The following is a 20,425-nucleotide window of genomic DNA, read 5'->3' as shown; positions in this document are numbered from 1 at the left end:
GCATTAAAGCTCTGGCAAGGATGCATGTTTTTTTCAGGTGGCACCTGTCATCCATCACCTACAACATCCCTGGCTTTCATCCAGGTATGGTGGTCCAAATTCAATTTCCTGGCACATTTTGCAGTCCTGCGGTGTGCTTTCCAAAGAATGAATCAGAGCAGAATGGAAATTCATTAGGCACTCTAGTTACAGCGGAGCTGGAGGAGCGACTCACCCATCGCATTAGCACAAGGGGGTGAACTCCTTGTTTCTGTACATTAGCTGCAAAAGTGAAAGTTAATACCTCCAGCCGTGCAGGCAGATGGGGAGAGGGCAAATGCAAGCAGGGCTGTCTGTTGCAAATATTTGAGGTCTTGTGGTTATCTGGGTTAGAAACCTACGCCAGTTTTATGCCTGTGTAGCTCTTTTGGCTTCCACCGAAGAAACTTGGGAAATGTACTTTGGTTCAGGGTGCTGGGGATTGTTGCGTTGTGAGGGGTGATCTACACTTCCCATAAAGCTGTAGTTGTATGGTATCATGTTGCATTTAACATTGCTCTTTCTTATTTAAGTGCTGCCTTTAACCCAGTGATGGCGAACCTACGGTATGACAAGTGTGTCAGACATGACACACAGAGCCCTCACTGCTGGCACGCGCCCCACCGGCCCATTCGCGCTGTTATTGTTGTTGTTTCCCCCATTTGTTCTCCCGCTCCTCCTCACGCTACAGCTTGTCTCCGCTGTTAAAACCCATTGTCTCTGCCGTTAAAACCCGTATCCTTTTTTGTTGTTGTTGTTGCTGGTAGCCAGAGATTGGTTTTTTAACCCTTTCTGTGCTGTTTTTTCTGGCGCTTTGGCAGACGATGATTGAGTGTAACAGCGTTCATTTTTTAACCCGTTCTGTGCTGCGTTTTTTTGGCGCTTTGGCAGACTATATCGGTGCTGCGTGTTAGTTCCAGCGAAGGTATTATTCATCATTTATTTCTGTTCTCTTCCCCCCCCCCCAAAAGCATGACAGCTTTGGGGCACCCCCCCAAAAAGCAAAGCAACTTTTGCACCCCCCCAAAAAAACCTCCAAAACTTTGGTCAGCAGCTCCCCCCAAAAAGCTCAACAACTCTGGGCACTTTGTGATAAATAAGGGTTTTTTGGTTTGGTTAAATAATTAGGTTTTGGTTTATTAAATACAGTTATATATTACAATTATACATTTTTGTTATTTAAACTATAAATATCGTGAAATTATGGTTTTTTTCCTCGAAGTGACACACCACCCGAGTTATGCTCAGTTTTTTGGCGAATTTTGACACTCCAAGCTCAAAAGGTTGCCCATCACTGCTTTAACCCTTAAGGTCAAGTTGGGTTAAGGCAGGCTTCCTCAAACTCGGCCCTCCAGATGTTTTTGGACTACAACTCCCATGATCCTTAGCTAGCAGGACCAGTGGTCAGGGATGAGGGGAATTGTAGTCTCAAAACATCTGGAGGGCTGAGGTTGTGGAAGCCTGGATTAAGCAGTCTAATTCCATGCAGGGGGCAAGGGGAAAAAAATAATAGGTAAGGGAGAAGAGAGAGTGGAAGGAGGGGTGCCACATTTGCTTTGGACTCTGACATCCCCTGCCATTTCCCTTGGTTCTCCAAGGGGATAGAGCAAATAATCTGAAGAGTTATGTGGTACCTCTTTCATTCTTTTCACCTTGTCGGATCTGCCCATTTGTATGCAGACATGTATGGTGTTATGACTAGCATTTCTCAAGGGACAGCTGTTTTGAGGCTGTTGAATTCTGAGCAATGTGTGATTCTGGCCTCTTAACTCGCTAGGCTCCATCGGTGCCAGGCCAGCTTCTGCAGCATTGTGAAAGAAGTAGTTCCATGAAAGAATCGTGGAACTGGCTGTGTTCGGGCACTGCCAGAGTTTATTGTGAGAGGAACAAGCCTGGGGTTTTCACACTTGTCGCCTCCCTCCTCTGGTGCAGCTGCAAAGAGTAGTTGATGCTTAATCTCAGCTTCCATATCACCTATTTGACATATCATGGTTAATCATACCCATGACTAAACAAATAGCACTTCGGTCCTCCTTCCCTGGGGGGTTGTCTGTATGAATCTGTATTTTATTCTGAATACATGTTCTGGGTCATTGGACCGCAATAAAGATTATTAGTATCATATCATGGTTAAATTTAACTGTGGTTTGTTTGAAACAAGCCAACTTCAAGCCATTGTTTACGAAGCTGGCTTATTTCACTGAACTGTGGTTACAACTAACCACAATTTAGGGTTAGAACGTAATGTTAAATTGTGCTTTATTGAAATCAGAAGTGGAAGTGGCCAAACTCATTGTCATGGTGCACTGGAGGGGGGGTTCCCCAGTGGTGGAGCATATGCCCACGGTGCCCAGGGCAGGCGCGCTCCCGAGGGGTGCAGGGTGCAGAGGGTGCCCTTCCAGGCATGGGATAGCTGCTCGGGTGCATGGAGTGGTGTGCGCGCCCTGCAGCCGGGGGTGAAGCGAGCCGCCGATGGCGGACATTCAGAGCGCTGCCCACCCGCGACTACCAAATGCCACCCCCCTCAGTGAATCAAAAAAACAGACCACTGTGTTGCAATTCAAATAAGAATCAAACATAGAGCAACACGTGACCATACATGGGAATACAATATCAACTCTAACAGAACTCTTTATAATGTCAATAGGGCAGCAAATAATGGAATACAATATAAACAACTTATAGAAGATACTCTTCAATGCATAAATAATAAAGCAGGATTCAAAGTCTATGGAAGTCTCTGCTAATCAAAAATCAGAAAGTCAATTGTCAAAAATCAAATAAGAAGGTAAGTGGTATAATGTTCCAATGATGCTGAATTATAATCAGTTGTCAAGATGAACAGAACAGTATTTCCGGATAATTCTATGATTTCGTCATTGCTTTATCAGCAGAATCATAGGTGATAGAAATATATTCATGGCCCCATCGTGGACCCATTGCTAAAATCGTGTTTATGGAAGACAATCCTACTCGGCTACGAGTGATCGCCAAAGAAGAAAGAAGAATGAATGAATGCATACAAAGGAACAGTGCTCATAAGTCTATGTAGACACTGCTGTCTACATAGTTATGTATGAAGAGTATCTTCTATAAGTTGTTTATATTGTATACCATTATTTGCTGCCCTATTGACATTATAAAGAGTTCTGTTAGAGTTGATATTGTATTCCCATGTACAGTGGTGCCTCGACTTATGAATTTAATCTGTTCCGAAGGCACCTTCATAGGTTGAAAAATTCATAAGTTGAAAAGCGCCATTGGAAACGCGATTTCCCATAGGAATGCATTGGAAACGGAAAAATTCGTAAGTCGAAGCAACCCCATCTAAAAATTCGTAAGTCGAAAAAACCCTATCTAAAACCGCCGCGGTTTCCGTTCGGATTTTGAGAAATTCGTAGGCGTGCGACCATTTATCCCACTTGTAAGTCAAAAAATTCGGTTGTCCAGTCGTTCGTAAGTCGAGGTACCACTGTATGGTTGCGTGTAGCTCTATGTTTGATTACCCCCCTCAGTGAAGACACTTGGGGCGGTCTGTCCCCACTGCACCCCCCTCCCTCCGCCCCTGGGGTTGCCTCAGTCCTGGGGAGGCCAGTAGGCTCCTTTCCCACAAGATAAACTATGGCTTATTGTGGTGTTCAAATTTAGCCAATGCAGAGTTCAGACCTCTCTAATAAGGTATTCTTTTTATAGGTTTCTTTCTCCTTTGGGGATTGAAATTAACATTGGGGCCACAATTCCATACACCTCAATTCTCTCTTGTTTACCAGGGACAGCCTTCCTTTTCTGATCTCTCCTCTAGTTAACAGGCTTGGGGGTATATCTTTTCTAAAACGTTGTTAGTGTGCTCAAATGGTTCTTCAGAACCCAGCTTCCTCCCCAGGGCCACAACAAATTAAATTAATTCTATGAGTGGTGGTAGATAAATAGGGATAATTGGAGCAAAAAATTAATATATGCTGGCGCTGCTGAGTAAATCAATTCAGTGTACCAAAGGCAGAGATGAGCTTTCAGCAAAGTCCAAGTGTCTCGGTCAGTGATTTCTCCTGGACAAATGAGCACACTTCAAATACACAAGAGTGGGTTTTTATTTTCATCTGCAGAATATTAGAGAATGCTGAAGACTAGTCAGCCTGTTTTGTTTGTGTGGTGGAGGATATTTGCATATTTTATTTTATTTTACTGTAGCCAATCACCTGACTCTGGCGGTAAATGAGTTTAAAAGGAAAAGCGATTTGCTAGTTCTGCTGTGAGATCAAGCTGCTAAAGTTAAAACCTTCAAAGCATTTCTGGCTGTGTGCGTGTTGCTCCCGTGTTCAACCTATGGGTGTCCACAATTATGGCAATGAGTACCTGAAGCAGGTTGGGTGGGGGGAACCTCAGGGGTGGTTGGTCAGGTGTACCTGCTACCATTAGGCAAGGCTAGTGTGGGAGATGGGTGGGGCACCTTCTTTTTTGCCTCACTTTCTGCCCCCCCATTTCCCCTTGTCGCGTCTCCATAAAATGAAGACAGGGCCACAAGTTGCCAACCTAAAGGCGAGGGTGCGCACACAGAATGGCTCTTGACAAATGATAGGTAAAGGTAAAGGGACCCCTGACCGTTAAGTCCAATCGTGCACGACCCTGGGGTTGCGGCGCTCATCTCGCTTTACTTGCCAAGGGAGCCGGCATTTGTCCACAGACAGTTTTTCTGCATCATGTGGCCAGCATGACTAAGCCACTTCTGGCAAACCAGAGCAGTGCACGGAAACACCGTTTACCTTCCCGCCACAGTGGTACCTATTTATCTACTTGCACATTGAAGTGCTTTTGAACTGCTAGGTTGGCAGGAGCAGGGACCGAGCAACGGGAGCTCACCCTGTCGCAGGGAATCGAACTGCCGACCTTCTGATCGGCAAGCCCATGGCTCTGTGGTTTATACCACAGCGCCACCTGTGTCATTTGTGTTGACAAACGATACGTTGTATTTAATCTGTAATTAGTGGTATAACACAACCACTTAGGAAAAGACTAAAAGAGAATGCATCCTGTTAAATTCAAGAAGTGTGTCTATTTTTTGTTTCTAGTTTCTTCTTTTAAAACGCATTAAATTGACAAATGTTAAACGGCTATAACTTTGCAATGCAGAATACACTGCATATTCTTATGCCATTTTACCGTGCTGCCGAGGCTGTGAAAATAAAACTAAGTTGCCAAGTGCTCTGGGAGCCCCCAAAGGCTAAGTAACTATTTGTTATCTTCTCCCTCCCTCTTTTAACGCACAGCACAATATTTTGCAAGCATCATGGTCATCGTCGGCTTATCTGTGGTGGTGACGGTTCTCGTTCTCCAGTTCCATCATCACGACCCTCAAGCTGGAAAGATGCCCCAATGGGTAAGTACAAACAGATGAATCTCAGAAACATGCATGTATAAATATATATAATTGTTTTGGAGGCGATAGGAAGAACAGAATTATTTTAAAGAGAAGCTCGCAATTCTGTCAGTGTCTCACATACGATAGGCTCCCATTCACTTTCGACTAAGCCTGCACAATTTGTGACCCATCCAGAGTGTGTAGGTTTCTGGAGAAGCACTGATGGCCACTTGGCCACTTCAGTCCCTGGCTTATATTTATTTGCTTATTTGTAAAAGTATTCATAAACCTCCCACTTACAAACCATTACAATAACTTAATAGTTAGCTGCTTTCTGGTTTTAACCTTTTCCCAAGTCTTTGATGGTATGGTTTTATATATGATGGTTGTAAACCACTCAGTTATTATATTTTTATATATAAGGTAAAGGGTAAAGGGACCCCTGACCATTAGGTCCAGTCGTGACCGACTCTGGGGTTGCGGCGCTCATCTCGCATTATTGGCCGAGGGAGCTGGCGTATAGTTTCCAGGTTATGTGGCCAGCATGACAAAGCCACTTCTGGTGAACCAGAGCAGCACATGGAAACGCCGTTTACGTTCCCGCTATAGCGGTTCCTATTTATCTACTTGCATTTCGACGTGCTTTCGACCTGCTAGGTTGGCAGGAGCTGGGACAAAGCAACGGGAGCTCACCCTGTCACAGGGATTCGAACCGCCGACCTTCTGATCAGCAAGCCCTAGGCTCAGTGGTTTAACCCACAGCGCCACCTGGGTCATTTTTATATATAGTAGTATATATATTTTATATATAAATAAGACATTTTAAAACAACATCTTGTTATATCTGTCTGTCTCAAGAGACAATGAAGTGCACCTCCAGTGGTGAAATCAAACTTCCTCAGGGCTCAAAATGATGCAATCATTAAAATGACTGGCTACTCAAGGGAAATTTGGCTACTCAAGAGCATAAAATTTAAACAATGGCATAGGCCTGCTGACATAGCAAAGTCTCCAGAAGTCAAAATCGAGGATGCCTGCAGAATCTGTCCTGTAGCTAACTCGTGGTTAATTTCCCCAGCAGCTATTCCTATGTGTTTCAGCAGAAATAAAATAGTTAGAAATTCTGCGCTTACAAGATTGCAGGGCCAGGCATTACCTTCCAAAAGCCTTGAGGATTGCATTGAGATTCTGGCATTGCTGTCCTCGTGCAGTTCAGAATAGAGTGGATTTTTCATGGAATAGTAATTGGTGCATGCAGGAGGCCTACATCATAAAGAGGATGTTTGCTTGTGAACACAAGGGTGGCCTGGAAGAGGTACAAGGGAGACACATCTCCATAGCTGTGCAAAAGGACGCCTCAACAGAACACTGAGAAGTTGCTTCTCTCATACAAACCAAAACGGCTGGAGGGACTGTTGCTCTTATGATTCCCATCACATCAGCACTGTTGTTCTCTTGCTAGGCTGCTTGCCGGCCGTGTTACCTGTCTCTTTCACAGGCCTCCCTGTAGCTCTTTGCTAGGTAAGAAAGCCATCCTAACAGATTCCCCATCTATGGAGGAGTCTGAATTCTCTTCCTGGAAATCTGGTTCTCTGCCACTCTCGTCTCAAAGGCTTCTCTCCCGCTCATAAATAGTCTCTCCTACGGAGCCGAGAGCTGCCTTGATTTCATTTCTGTTTATAATGAATTGCACATTGTTCTGTGATTATTTTCCACCTTGAAAAATAACTGATTTTAAGAGGGGTGGAGGAGCTGCCTCGAGAGCAGCACTAACCAACAAAATCCCACTGCTTAATTGAGTGGCACTCGAGGTTAACCAGCATAAATTTTACCTGCAATGGATTTTTGCAAGGACATTCTGCAGTTTGCCTTGATGTTGGCTATTTCATTTTAGCTATTAGCAGCTAATTAATTGCAGCAATTATGTACAGTTCTGTTAATTTGTATGTTGCTGGTTATATGGGTTGATTATAAAGTTCACTGCCCTGATCCAGCAAGAGAAAATAGGCATGCAAAAAGTTGTGCGGATTTATTATCTGGGGATCAAAAGTCCAATCTAGGGCTGGGATAATATTTTCTGAAATGGAGCTGGCCATCTGTTCAGCAGGAAGCAGAGGAATGGACTGAGTCTCCCCTTTCCCACTTGCCCTGACTTTGAATTTAAATAATATTAACACCAATATTACAACAATGGCCGCCGGCAAAGAAGTGTAACAACATAAACGAGGCCAAGTATAGAGGATTGCCTAGAAGGTTGTTTGAATACATTGAATAATTGCATTTCTATTTGGTTATGTTCCAAAAAGGCAAGGAAGAAATAAGTAAATTTAGAAATTATGTTGAACACTGGAAACATTGTATTTCAACTGATATAATAACAAGAATGTTTAGAGAGGAATACTGTCATTTTGAATGGTCTTTCATGGTTCCTCTGCTTTTTAAAAATAATTTGAAAGAATAATTGAAAGGATACGTAATGTCATAAAACCCAGTATTAGCAGTATTGTTTCTAATTGGAATCCACTCAAGTTGCAAATCAAGATTTAAGTTTGTGCAGGCTCTGTTCATTTTACAAATGGAACGCCTCAATTGGGTTGCCATTTTATCATCTACATGGTAAAGCATACATTTCTCTTGTGAAGCATACATTTTAAAATTGATTTTAAAAAGTAATTTGAAATAGTGAGGGCTGTGTTCACTGTAGCGCTAAGCAGATTGCTCTGTCACCACAGGGATTTCTTCTCATGCAACTGAACAGTCTCCAACTCTCCTTCCCTTACACATTCCCTAGATCTGTTCTGCGGGTCCCCCATTCCTGCAAAATTTTTTTTTTTGGGGGGGGGGGAATGAGAGCAGGGAATCCCCTTGTGCTAATCCTTGTACTAGGACAAAAACATAGTTTGACTAGAACTCTCCTTCCTCAAATTCATTTCAGCACTCATTCACATATTGCAGTACAAAGGAAGTTACTTTTTTGTGTGCCTAACTAATCTCTAGGAATCATTTTTAATTTCAGTAGATTTTTATTTAACACATGTGCTACATCTGTTCAGCTAAAATGAATGTTGTGCTAGTTTGTGCCCTTATTTATTATGGGAGGACTTGGTCAGCAGAGATTTTATACAGGGCCATTTTTTTTATCCTTTTGAGATTTTGCGGCTTCTAAAAAGTTGAAGGCACAGAGGCTCATCCATACTTGCCCTTGGCCCACCGCTTCCCCCTGGGGGAAAACCCGCTCTTTATTGCTGAATAGGAGCAAACGTCAACTGGTTTTTCTCTGGATTGACGCTGGCTCTGATTTATCACTAAAGAGCGGGTTTCCCCAGGGAAAGTGGTGGGGCAAGGGCAAAACCTTTCGGCTGGTGTCTAGAAAGTGTGGGATAAGCAGAAAGCTACATGGAGCCATGCTTTCTAGTGGTAAATCAGGTCCTGTCAAAGAGAGTCACTAGCCTTGGGACTTTAGGTCCTTGAGACAAATCCACTTTTTAAGCTTGTGGTCCCCCCCCCCACTTTCTCTTTTCAAGCCTGTAAGGTACGGATAACTTTTTAATTACAAGCTACGGACAGCTTTTTAATTACATAAATATCATTTGGAAGAATCAGTGACCTCATATTGTGCGGTTGCCCCAACAGTTGCTTCATCCCATATAATAAGTTCATTTCGTGTGTCAGCTTATAATATTATGAAATTTTTTAACATTAAAAATCCACCACCAGGGCCACATTAGTGCTTTTTTATGCTTCTTCAATAGGCTCCATTGATGTCTTGGGAGCTGAACGCTATGATGCAATCAAGAGCTGCAGGCAGGAATGCCAAGAGTTATTCCTGTTGGCATCTATTACATGTCACTGCAGGAGGCCCTTGTGGGAATCTGAGCAATAGCTTCTAGATAGCCTTTGGTTGCAGGGTTCATTTCAAAGTCACAGATGTTCTCAGAAAGTTCAGGCGCTAGACCAGGCACCCCCAAACTTCGGCCCTCCAGATGTTTGGACTACATTTCCCATCTTCCCCAACCACTGGTCCTGTTAGCTAGGGATCATGGGAGTTGTAGGCCAAAACATCTGGAGGGCTGCAGTGTGGGGGTGCCTGAGCTAGACAGTCTGTTTACAGAGTCTCATTTAAATTCGGAAGATAACTTTATTAGCTATTGTTGAACTCTTAGTGAAGGGCCTCAGTGCTTAGTCCATGCTACCAGATGCTTACCATCTGGGTTCCCTTCCTTGTGCTCACCTTGCAAACATGGGACTGGAATCCTGCAGGGAAAAGCAGTTTTGAAGAAGAACGTTTCACTGGGAAAGACCAAAAGTGAATCCAGTTCAGCATTCTGTTTCCAGCAGTTTGGGTAATATAATAATAATAATAATAATAATAATAATAATAATAATAATAATAATTTATTTATACCCCGCCCATCCGGCTGAGTTCCCCCAGCCACTCTGGGCGGTTCCCAATCAAGTGTTAAAAACAATACAGCATTAAAAAACTTCCCTAAACAGGGCTGCCTTCAGATGTCTTTAAAAAATAGGATAGCTGTATCCTTGCCCTCTGATGGGAGGGCGTTCCACAGGGTGGGCGCCACTACCAAGAAGGCCCTCTGCCTGGTTCCCTGTAACCCCACTTCTCACAGTGAGGGAACCTCCAGAAGGCCCTCGGCGCTGGACCTCAGTGTCTGGGCTGAACGATGGGGGTGGAGACGCTCCTTCAGGTATACTGGACTGAGGCCGTTTAGGGCTTTAAAGGTCAGCACCAACACTTTGAATTGTGCTCGGAAACGTACTGGGAGCCAATGCAGATCTCTCAGGACTGGTGTTATATGGTCCCGGCGGCCGCTCCCAGTCACCAGTCTAGCTGCCACATTCTGGATTAATTGCAGTTTTCGGGTCACCTTCAAAAGTTGCCCCACGTAGAGCGCATTACAGTAGTCCATGTGGGAGATAACTAGAGCATGCACCACTCTGGCGAGACAGTCCGCGGGCAGATAGGGACTCAGCCTGCATACCAGATGGAGCTAGTAGACAGCTGCCCTGGACACAGAATTGACCTGCGCCTCCATGGGCAGCTGTGAGTCCAAAATAACTCCCAGACTGCACACCTGGTCCTTCAGGGGCACAGTGACCCCATTCAGGATCAGGGAGTCTCCCACACCCGCCCGCCCCCTATCGCCCCAAAACAGTACTTCTGTCTTGTTAGGATTCAACCTCAATCTGTTAGCCGCCATCCATCCTCCAACCGCCTCCAGGCACTCAGACAGGACCTTCACCGCCTTCACTGGTTCTGATTTAAAAGAAAGATAGAGTTGGGTGTCATCCGCATACTGATGAACACCCAGCCCAAACCCCCTGATGACAAGACAGCACTTCTGTCTTGTCAGGATTCAACCTCAGTCTGTTAACCGCCATCCATCGTCCAACTGGGAACTTCTGCAAAGCTTACCAGTGAAACAATAAGTCCTCTGTTGTTTGTCCCCAGCATCTAGTGATCTGTCAGGGCTAATAGTGCTTTCCTCCATGAATTTGGTTGTGCTAGCCTAGTGCATGTAGTACAGGCAAACCTCGGTTGTCAAATGTAATCTGTTCCGGAAGCCCATTCGGCTTCCAAAATGTTCGACAACTGAGGCACGGCTTCTGACTGGCTGCAGGAGCATCCTGCACTCAAGCAGAAGCCGCATTGGATGTTCGGCTTCCAAAAAACATTAGAAAATCAGAACACTTACTTCTGGGTTTTCAGCGTTCGAGACCCAAAACGTTCCAAAACGGAGGCATTTGGGAACTGAGGTTTGAATGTACCCATTTCCCCTAGCAACCAGTTGTAGGCACCCTGAGCCAAAAGAGGATCTAATTTAATTCTCCCTGTACATCCAATTAACTGCCCCTACCTGTCAGGTTGGGGATCAGGTCACCCCTCTTTTATAGAGAATGTTTCATTGAGACCCTCCAAATACTTACAAGGCATTCACAAGTATTTTAAAAGGACAGTCTATTCTAATAAGGCAACCTCAAATCCCTGGGTAATGTAGTATTGTGGCAGCAGGGGGTAGCGTCTATCATGAGCTCCAGCACAAATGATAGTGGCAGCAGTAGAATTTAAATTTGTTACAGGATTTCCAGAGTTTTCTGAGACAACCAAGCAAGACCCCTCGCTTCTTACAGCAACCTCAAATTGCCTAGAAAACAGGGAGAAAAAATCAGGATAGGAAAGAGAATGATTTGGGTGTAGAGAATTGTGTGCTCACGCTGCTGTGGTTGCAGAATGTCACACACAACACTGGGGCATTAAATATTCCTTGGTTGTTGTAAAATACTTCAAAGCACTTGATGCATAGGACAGCAGTTGCTAACCTCCAGTTCAGGGGCCTGATCCAGCCTCCCAAGCACCTTCTCCCTTCTGGAGGAAGACCCCACTGATTTTGTGGTGGCAAAGTAGGCACAGTCCTAGGATGGGCAGAGCCAAATGCACTGACGCGGATACACACTGCCCTCCTACTGGGCCATCAGATCCATCATTTGATGAGTAGAGGGGCGACAGTAACTTCATCCTCCTCCTCAGCTGACCTTCATAGGTGAGCTGAGGAGGAGGGGCTATGTCCTTGTACGTGTTATATGCCTGCGTATCGAAGAGAGTGGAGGTCACCACAACCATTACTGGCATTTGGCTACCCTGGAAGACTATCCGGGGTGAATGTGGCCCTCAGGTCAAAAAAGGTTAGACACCACCACCTGTCATAAGAAAACAAGGATTTACGCAAGTGTGTACCCAAGGAAGATTTTAAATTTACATAGGGTAGATAACTTCTAACCCAAAGTGGAGTCTTTTGACCAAATTGTCTATAAAGATACAGCTGCCTTTGTCATATGGCTGATCTTCACATAGGTGATTCCCCCGCCCCTTCTTTTTAAAAATTCTCTACTTACAACATGGTAGTGTTTGAGGGGAAAAAAGCAAGTTGAAAGCTCACATGGATCTTTGGATTCCGGCCAGTATGTGGGTTTGCATTTATTGGACTTAAACATCATTAGCAATATTTACTCCAATTATTAGGGAGATAATGATTCGCCTTGGGCATTTTTTTTTACAATACCTACCCTGCAGGTAACAATTACATATGCTTGAGTAGGTATAGCATTCAATAAGTATGTAATTTCGTCTTCTCTGTTGCTAGAAATCACCCTTATTCCATAACACAATTTTTAAAAAGAAGTTTGAAGTATCTTTGTGTGTGTTGAGGTTAGACAATTGTTATATATGCGGTAGGGTTAGGGAAATTTCTCAAATAGTTTAGGTGCAGTATCAAAGTATGGTTCACTTATTTGAATGGCTGCTTCTTGTTCCATTGCGATCTGTAGGAGTAAAAAAGATTCAAGCCCAAAAGCACTTTTGATATAGATCAGAAATAAGATCAGACAAAAAAAAAAGAATCCCGTAAGCTGCTGAACTGAATTCACTCACTTCAACAATCAATTGTGTGCCAATAAAGCCTTAGAGAAAGGCCATACTTTTATCCTTCAATATCAGGCTAGAGCTTCTATTAATATGAGCTCTAAAGAGACCCAATCCTTCGGCCATTTTCTGGTGTTGTGAAGATTCAAGATTCTGGGCTACTTTATTAATGGTGTGGAGCAAGGCCTGAAAACCATCCCTTTAAAAATCCTTTATACTTGGTGTAATGGCCTTATTTCTGCATTTCCTAGCAGTCTTCACAGTATCTTCCAAGCACATAGGAAAGGACCCACTCCCCTCCCTTCCAGTGCTCTTATCTACCAGGAATAGATTGGAAACAATCTCCCAGTCCTCACCTTTTTTTCCACCTACCTGAATGGTTGAACGGTGCCAGTGGCCTGTTATCCCAGGTACTTCTCTTCTCCCATGTGGAACCTGCCAGGTACCAAATTCTGCCTCTAGAGGTGTGTCTAGTTCCAAATAACAGATTGCGGGATCTCCTATCAACCCACCTCCTTAGTTGCATAGGGTTCAAACTGGGAATTACTCCATAGGAAAAAAAGTGTCATATTCTGAACATAACGATGGATCCTTGCCTCCTGCAAGCAAATTTAAGGTTATATTGTAATAATAGGGTTAAACCTGAGATGGGGGGAGGGGCATACATGCAAGCCCCACTCGCAACACCCTCAGATATTACTTCTGGTAAATGAGTCACCATAGCCGCTAGAGGGCCATGAAAATTTGTGTCCCGGGCTTTTTAGACTCATCTACCCATGTAAGGGACGCGGGTGGCGTCTAAACCACTGAGCCTAGGGCCAGTTTGAATCACCGTGACGGGGTGAGCTCCCATTGCTCGGTCCCAGCTCCTGCCAACCTAGCGGTTCGAAAGCACACCAGTGCAAGTAGATAAATAGGTACTGCTGTGGTGGGAAGGTAAACGGCATTTCCATGTGCTGCTCTGGTTTTGCCAGAAGCGGCTTAGTCATGCTGGCCACATGACCCAGAAAAACTGTCTGCGGACAAACGCGGGCTCCCTCGGACAGTAAAACAAGATGAGCGCCGTAACTCGAGTCATTCGCGACTGGACTTAACTGTCAGGGGTCACTTTACCTTTACCTATGTACTATCTGAAACCACAGGGTCTCGTTGGTCATTGGATGTGAAATATATTGACATTATTTTCAGCTCTCCTACCCCACTATAGCAGCCTCTTTTCTCATGAAGCTGCTATTGGCCAAGCAGGTTTTCAGAACTATTTATTTATTAACATAGGACTCTAATCCTGCTGGCAGATTGAACACTGGGAAAATGGGTTGCCAGGAACTCCCACCCCATGTCTTTTATCGTTGCCCATTCCCAAGGGAAACTTGCAAAGTAGAAGCAGCAGCCACAGGCCAATATTACATGGGGGTGTAGTACAACATTTTGTTTCTCTGTTGCATTTATTCCAGTGCTAAAACTATTGGTTTGAGGTAAGCAATTAAAATTCAAGGCTAGGTCCTTACCGGTGAGAGATCTTTGTCTAGTTGTGTCAGGAAACTATTCTGCAAGCGAGACATCCCTCTTCATGGTTGATATGTAGTTGATTAATCTAATTTCCCTTGGGGCTGGACACAAGGCCCCATTCCTCAAGCTTTTTTGATTCAATTAGCTCTCAACAAAGCATGAGGTTCCTCAAACAAGATACTCAATAGAGATGGTGTAATCTGTTATTATACAAGTTACCAGAGAAATCTATACCACTATCACCTACATGAGATAATCCAAGAGACTTTCCTTATAAATAGAATACTCCTTCACACTGCTATACATTAAAGGATTAAGACTGATAACAGTTCAACCCTGTTTAAATTATTTGATTTCAATAATTTAATCACTTTCCGGTAGTTAAGTTTCTTAACCAATTTTAATTTCTTGTAAGTACTCAATAAAGACTGCTTCCACTACAACTATAAAAAGAGCTCTTGCAATGCACCTGAGGCATCTATTTTCCAGATTAGTGGCCTGAAACATAAAAGTCTAGTAGAATCACAGTTAATACAAAAATTGTTTTTCCCTGACATCTTTGTTTCATTCTAGATAGTCATGATCTATGATGCTTCACACAGAAATTTATAGAATGGCAAAACCCCTTTGCAAAACACATTTCCCCTGATGCTTCTTGGTGCAATTAGTATTAGTTGGTCTTTCAAAGCTTCTGAGAAATGTGCTGATAGTTTCTGTATTTTTTTCCAGGTTCGTGTAGTTCTGCTGAACTGGTGTGCTTGGTTTTTGAGAATGAAAAAACCTGGCGAGAGCTTAAGACCCCTTTCTTGCAAATACAGCCACTCTAGACACCAGTCAAGTGTCAGCAGCGTAGAAATGAATGTCTTACCAGGACACCAGTCTAGCAATGGCAACGTGATCTACAGCTACCATGTCATGGAAAACCCTTGCTGCCCACAGAACAGTGATATGAGCGATAAGGGTGGAAAAGGTCCCAGTTCTTCACCTGAAGATGCTGAGCTTACTCAAAGGAAAGTTTTAATGGACACTATCCCAGTGATTGTGAAAATCTTGGAAGAAGTTCAATTCATTGCAGCCCGTTTCAGAAAACAGGATGAAGGGGAAGAAATCTGCAGTGAATGGAAGTTTGCTGCTGCTGTCATAGACAGATTGTGCCTCGTGGCGTTTTCACTCTTTGCCATCATCTGCACGCTCACAATACTAATGTCTGCTCCAAATTTCATTGAAGCTGTTACAAAAGATTTTACATAAGCATCTCAGAAACCAACAGAAAACTCCCAAAGGTTAATATTGGGGATTACGAATTGATGCCATTAATTTTGTTAAACAATGAGATTTTAAAATTAGGAAGTGCACTTTGTGTGCCGACTTCAATAAATGAAAGGAGTTGGAATGAATTTCAGCATCCAGTTGTCTCCCCCAATGTTAGAGATTACAAGGTACGGGATTAAAGTACCTGGCTCTGTTACTTGTTTTGTAAACAGTGTCATCTCCCTGTACTCGTGGTCATGATCTCTGATAAATATTAGATGAAACCTGATATACAACATATGCGTTGCCAAGTAATTAGTCAAGTATAAGTGCTACTAGGAAAACACTAGTGAACATTTTGCTGCATTTGTAAATCTTTCCTTAAACACGTTATTTGCTGTCATTTCCTTAAACACATTATGTGTCATTTTCAAAATATTTGTTTGCATCTTGACGCAAAGTCCATCTATGGTAATGTATCACTTTTGCCTTGAATGATATTGCGGTTTGCCAAATAAATGGCGAGTTTTAGCTTTTATCACCATTGCGATGGTCTGAAATATTTATCCAGCTTGCCCCGGGAATATCTTCAAAACGTTTTTCAGTGACAGGGAAGAACAAAGTTTATACAAACGTGAGTACAGTAAAGGAGTTTGTTATTATTGGATCTATTGTAGAATGTAACATTTCCCAACTTTTTTGCAAGCTGCCAAGTCATATTGAAAATGGAGACAAGCAAGCATTGCTTAGGTAACTATTTCCTTCCCCTCCCAATAACTATTATGGTGTCCATGTGTGGTGTGAAAAGGATACGTTTATTGCATAAATTTTACAGACAAAATGGAATTAGCCATTCAATTGCTGATTGCAATATTTTTTTTTCTTAGAAACTTTCCCCATTATAAGCAATTTGCATTCGCAAAGAAACCAAGATATAAAAGCTTACAGCACAGGATTCACAATGTTATCCCTTTGATGCAAAGCATGTTTCTTCATTTAAAACATGCACATACTATAGGAGTAGGCTTTTTTTTTTTTTTAAAAAAAGGTACTACCGATGCATAAAATATAGAAGCAGTAAATGAAAAGGAAAGGAGAGCAGTGGGAAATGAACACTACATCCAACTTATTCATGAAGTCTAATGCACATAAAAAATCAATTGAAAGGGAGTAACAGTTCTGACAGTGTGGTTACATAGCATACCAATGTGATGAGCATGACGCTGATGTAACTTTACAACTCTGCACCTGCCATATGGTGTGAGCACAATGTAGACTTATGCTGGTGGACAGCAACCATGTCCCAACTATTCGTTCAGCTGGCAAAGCAATGCAGAGCCTTTGGAGATCCAATAGTCACTTGGCCTTTTGGAAGGTAATAAGACGGTAACCACAAAATTGGTGGAATGACCTAATTCAAAAAGTAACAAGAACTTTGTTACCATGTGTCCCCTGGCTCTAAAGCTAGTAACCATTAAAACCTGTATAAAGTACAGTACATGAAATCTGGAAGAAGTAGTTCAACTCAGTTATTCAATTAAGACTGAATGCAACCTGAATATAAGGGCTAGGGTACCAACAGACCTGATTCTCCCACCCACATTTTCAGTCCCCTTCCACCCCTCTTACCTCCTCTCTCTGGCAGTGGTGTGCTTTGGTAGCAAACTGCAAAAGGGCCAGCTACCTCCTTCCCATTTTTGGTGCCTGGTGCCTTGCATAGCTCTTCATAAGGCCAAAGCAGTCCCTGGGGCATGCAGTTTTCCCAGGGGCTGGTGCAACATCAGAAGTCCCTCCTTTCCCTGCTATGGCTTGCCTGCAATCTTCCCAGGGAAACCGACAATACTTGGGTGCCCCTGGGAAAGCACGTTTCCCAACATTCTGGAAACCAGGGAAAGCGGCAAAAGGGGCATACACAGAGTTAAATGCACCCACTCCCACCACAGCCACAGCACGGCAGCCACAGAGGAGAAGGGGTGGGAGGGGAACACAGTGGCAGTCAGGGAGGTCTCTTGCCCTGCCACGGTGGCAGCAATTGCTAATTTAAGAGAGTTTAGGATATGCAATTCCGAAAATCACAAAACTTTCTGAGAAAATGTAGGTTACACGCTTTTGACCATAGCTGCCAGCCCCAATTTTGATTGAGCTGAGAATCTCACCTTAATATTTTAAATTTACTTAAGAGCCATGGCCTACTTCTAATAGCTCAGATGAGTTCATGTCTGGAGCGTCCACACATAGAGTTTTCTTACTATGTACAGAACTAATTAAAATTATATGTTTTCCATCATTTTCATCAAAGAAACAGTTACCTGTGGTGGACAATGTTCCTGCTCTTGCTCCCGTTTTATAGAGTGGCGCATGATACAGAGACGGGTCTGGCTCATAATTCTGATGTGGCTCAAAATGCACTACCGGCAACACTGGGTTCATTTGCCTAGGCAAGGCATCTTCGATAACCATCTCTTCGTCATCCCAGCGACTGGCATCCATAAACATGCCATGGACCAAGACACCATCTTCAGGAGAGGGCAGCTGAAAGAAGTATCAAGAGGTGGGAGGAAACCCCACATGACTCAAGTCTAGTAGCCAACAAAAATAAACTTAATCACCAAAGCTGATCTAAATATTCACCTCTTGGCAATAACATGCTCCCTTTTTGTAAGAACTTATTTATTATATAATAAAAATTTCAATGACTCTGCTCTGAGTACCATAATATAATAAATAAATATAAATATAAATAATATTATAATATAATATAATGTGTACTCTGTGTCCATGGGGCCTCTTTTAAAGGACTCACCCTGTGTATATATATAAAACTTCTAAGTAGTTCACAATTAATAGAAAACTACCATTAAAAACTAAGAGCTAAAAACAATTAAAATCAACAGCAGACTAAAGAGAGATTGAAACACTTCAATACATGCATGGATAAGGTGACCCTCATTGTTTTTGCTGCAAAAGTCTATTCACTAATTTTTAAAGCGAACACACAGAGTGAATGTAAGTATCTGCTGATGGCTTAGATATATATATTTCCGCATCAGTGGTAACAAAACAAAACACAGACTTGTGAAAATTCCAGCTGAAAGTGTGAATGAATATCAGAACAGATTGAGGCATGTTCTGTCAGAATAATATATTATTTCTGTGTAAACAAATATTGTTCACAAACACAGGAACTTAAGTACCTCAGCATCCATTGGCAATTCACGTCCAAACGGACAAAACTTCGAAGCTTCTGCAACTTGCATTTGATCTCGATAGACAGGGATCATGTTATAACTAAAGCTAAGCTCATCAATTGGCAAGTTATATTTTCGAGCATGATTCTGAAGAGTACCTGAAAAATATAAGGACACGTTTTAAAAGCAACAACAATAATTATTCAGGGAGAGATTAACTAGATTTTAGGATAGCATTCACAGAAAAGAAAAGCATTGGCACATTTATTAATAGAAACCAAACCAAAATAGTAGCTGATTGTTTAATTTCCATACTTTCAAACACTTTTCATAGAACACTGAATCATTATAAACCACTATGCTGAGGCAACTGTAATCAAACAGAGAAAAGATGAAAGCGTACTATTTTGGAACAGAACACATAAATGCTTATTATGGCTTATTAGTTCGCTGTATTCACATTTTTATTTAATTTTCTTATTACTTTTTAAAATTCAGAACACAAAATACAATAAAGAGTCATTCATATTAACATTAGAATTCAAAGACAATTCAAATGGAGGCATTATTTTCCTGTTTGTTCTATATACAAATGTCCAATTCAAATAAGAGGATGTGTGTTGCATTTAGCTAACCTTTGCCCAGAAAAGATCCTTTAAAATTAATGGGCCTAAATTAGTAATGGGCACTAATTTCAATGACTCTGCTCTGAGTACCATAAATGTTAGTTGAATACAATTATACAAGTGCAAAGAAACAGTCTCTCTCACACACATTTGTTGTTGGAAGGGGAATCCAATGTACCCAAGTGTTCCATTTTAACAAATAAAATCTAATTGATCAGCTGTTTGGATTCCTCTGCAAACGTTTGATGGATTCAATCTCTTCCCCACTATCTACGTTAGAAAAAGACTATAGTTGGCACACCTTTGACTGCTCCATGGAGTCTTTAGGGTCTTCCTCTGCAAAAATTTGTTTGTACTTCTGCAAATCATATGAGGTTTTCTCAAATCTGCAGGTACCTCCTGTGCTATATATGTGTGGTACTGTGTTGATGCAAAATAAAAAAAATTCCTTCAGTAGCACCTTAAAGACCAACTAAGTTTTTATTTTGGTATGAGCTTTCGTGTGCATGCACACTTCTTCAGATACTGAAGGAATTTATTTTATTTTGCTTCAACTCAGACCAACACGGCTACCTACCTGTATTGATGCAGTCATTATGCAGTCAGAAACAGAGGGAATAGTGAATATTTACCTGTCAAAAATCCTTGTGGAAAAAAGAATCCAGAGATCCAGAATGATTTAGGCTTGCCTCTTCTGAGCCAGAACTAGGAAGACACACACAACAGATGATAAATATATATTAGGTGCAAAATCTGACATTCCATTTAACTCACTAAACCAAGGATTGACCTCAGTTCATTTGCATTGATGGACAGCAGAACTGGGTTTAGCTAGAATTCTAGTCCTCCAACTAAGTGGTTATGACTTTATTTATTTATTTTTAAAAAGTCATTACTTTTGGCCCCAATCCAGAAAACCTTGAGTAAATCAGAAGGTGGCTCACTAATGGCTGCAGCTGTGGTTTTCACATATTGATCTGAGCTAAAGGCAACTCTCATGAAGATCAGAAGCCAAAGGACCCTGCATTTCCTAGGAAAC

The 20,425-nt window shown here is 42.3% G+C and overlaps 2 protein-coding genes across 3 annotated transcripts in view; one reads left to right on the top strand and one right to left on the bottom strand.

The window, feature by feature from the left end:
• The window catches only part of LOC118097814 (neuronal acetylcholine receptor subunit alpha-7-like), a 126,086-nt gene extending 109,973 nt beyond the window's left edge, over positions 1-16,113 (top strand). For both annotated transcript variants that reach the window (XM_035141063.3, XM_088659046.1), the window contains exons 9-10: positions 5,283-5,392; positions 15,051-16,113. In XM_035141063.3, coding sequence (XP_034996954.1) covers positions 5,283-5,392; positions 15,051-15,572 — 632 coding nt within the window. In that variant the 3' untranslated portion in view covers positions 15,573-16,113. The remainder of the gene's footprint in view (positions 1-5,282; positions 5,393-15,050) is intronic.
• A 255-nt stretch (positions 16,114-16,368) lies between these two features.
• Positions 16,369-20,425, bottom strand: part of DNAH6 (dynein axonemal heavy chain 6) — a 116,200-nt gene continuing 112,143 nt past the window's right edge. Inside the window, exons 74-77 of the mRNA XM_035141059.3 lie at positions 20,019-20,091; positions 18,767-18,918; positions 17,882-18,104; positions 16,369-16,983 (exon numbers count right to left, since the gene is read on the bottom strand). Of these exons, the coding sequence (XP_034996950.3) occupies positions 16,880-16,983; positions 17,882-18,104; positions 18,767-18,918; positions 20,019-20,091 (552 nt within the window). The 3' untranslated portion in view covers positions 16,369-16,879. The remainder of the gene's footprint in view (positions 16,984-17,881; positions 18,105-18,766; positions 18,919-20,018; positions 20,092-20,425) is intronic.

The sequence above is a fragment of the Zootoca vivipara genome, chromosome 15 (genome assembly GCF_965207765.1).
Source record: "Zootoca vivipara chromosome 15, rZooViv2.hap1.1, whole genome shotgun sequence".
NCBI lineage: Eukaryota > Metazoa > Chordata > Lepidosauria > Squamata > Lacertidae > Zootoca > Zootoca vivipara.
The sequence above is the reverse complement of the archived record's forward strand: the minus strand, read 5'-3'. Positions and strand labels throughout refer to the sequence as shown.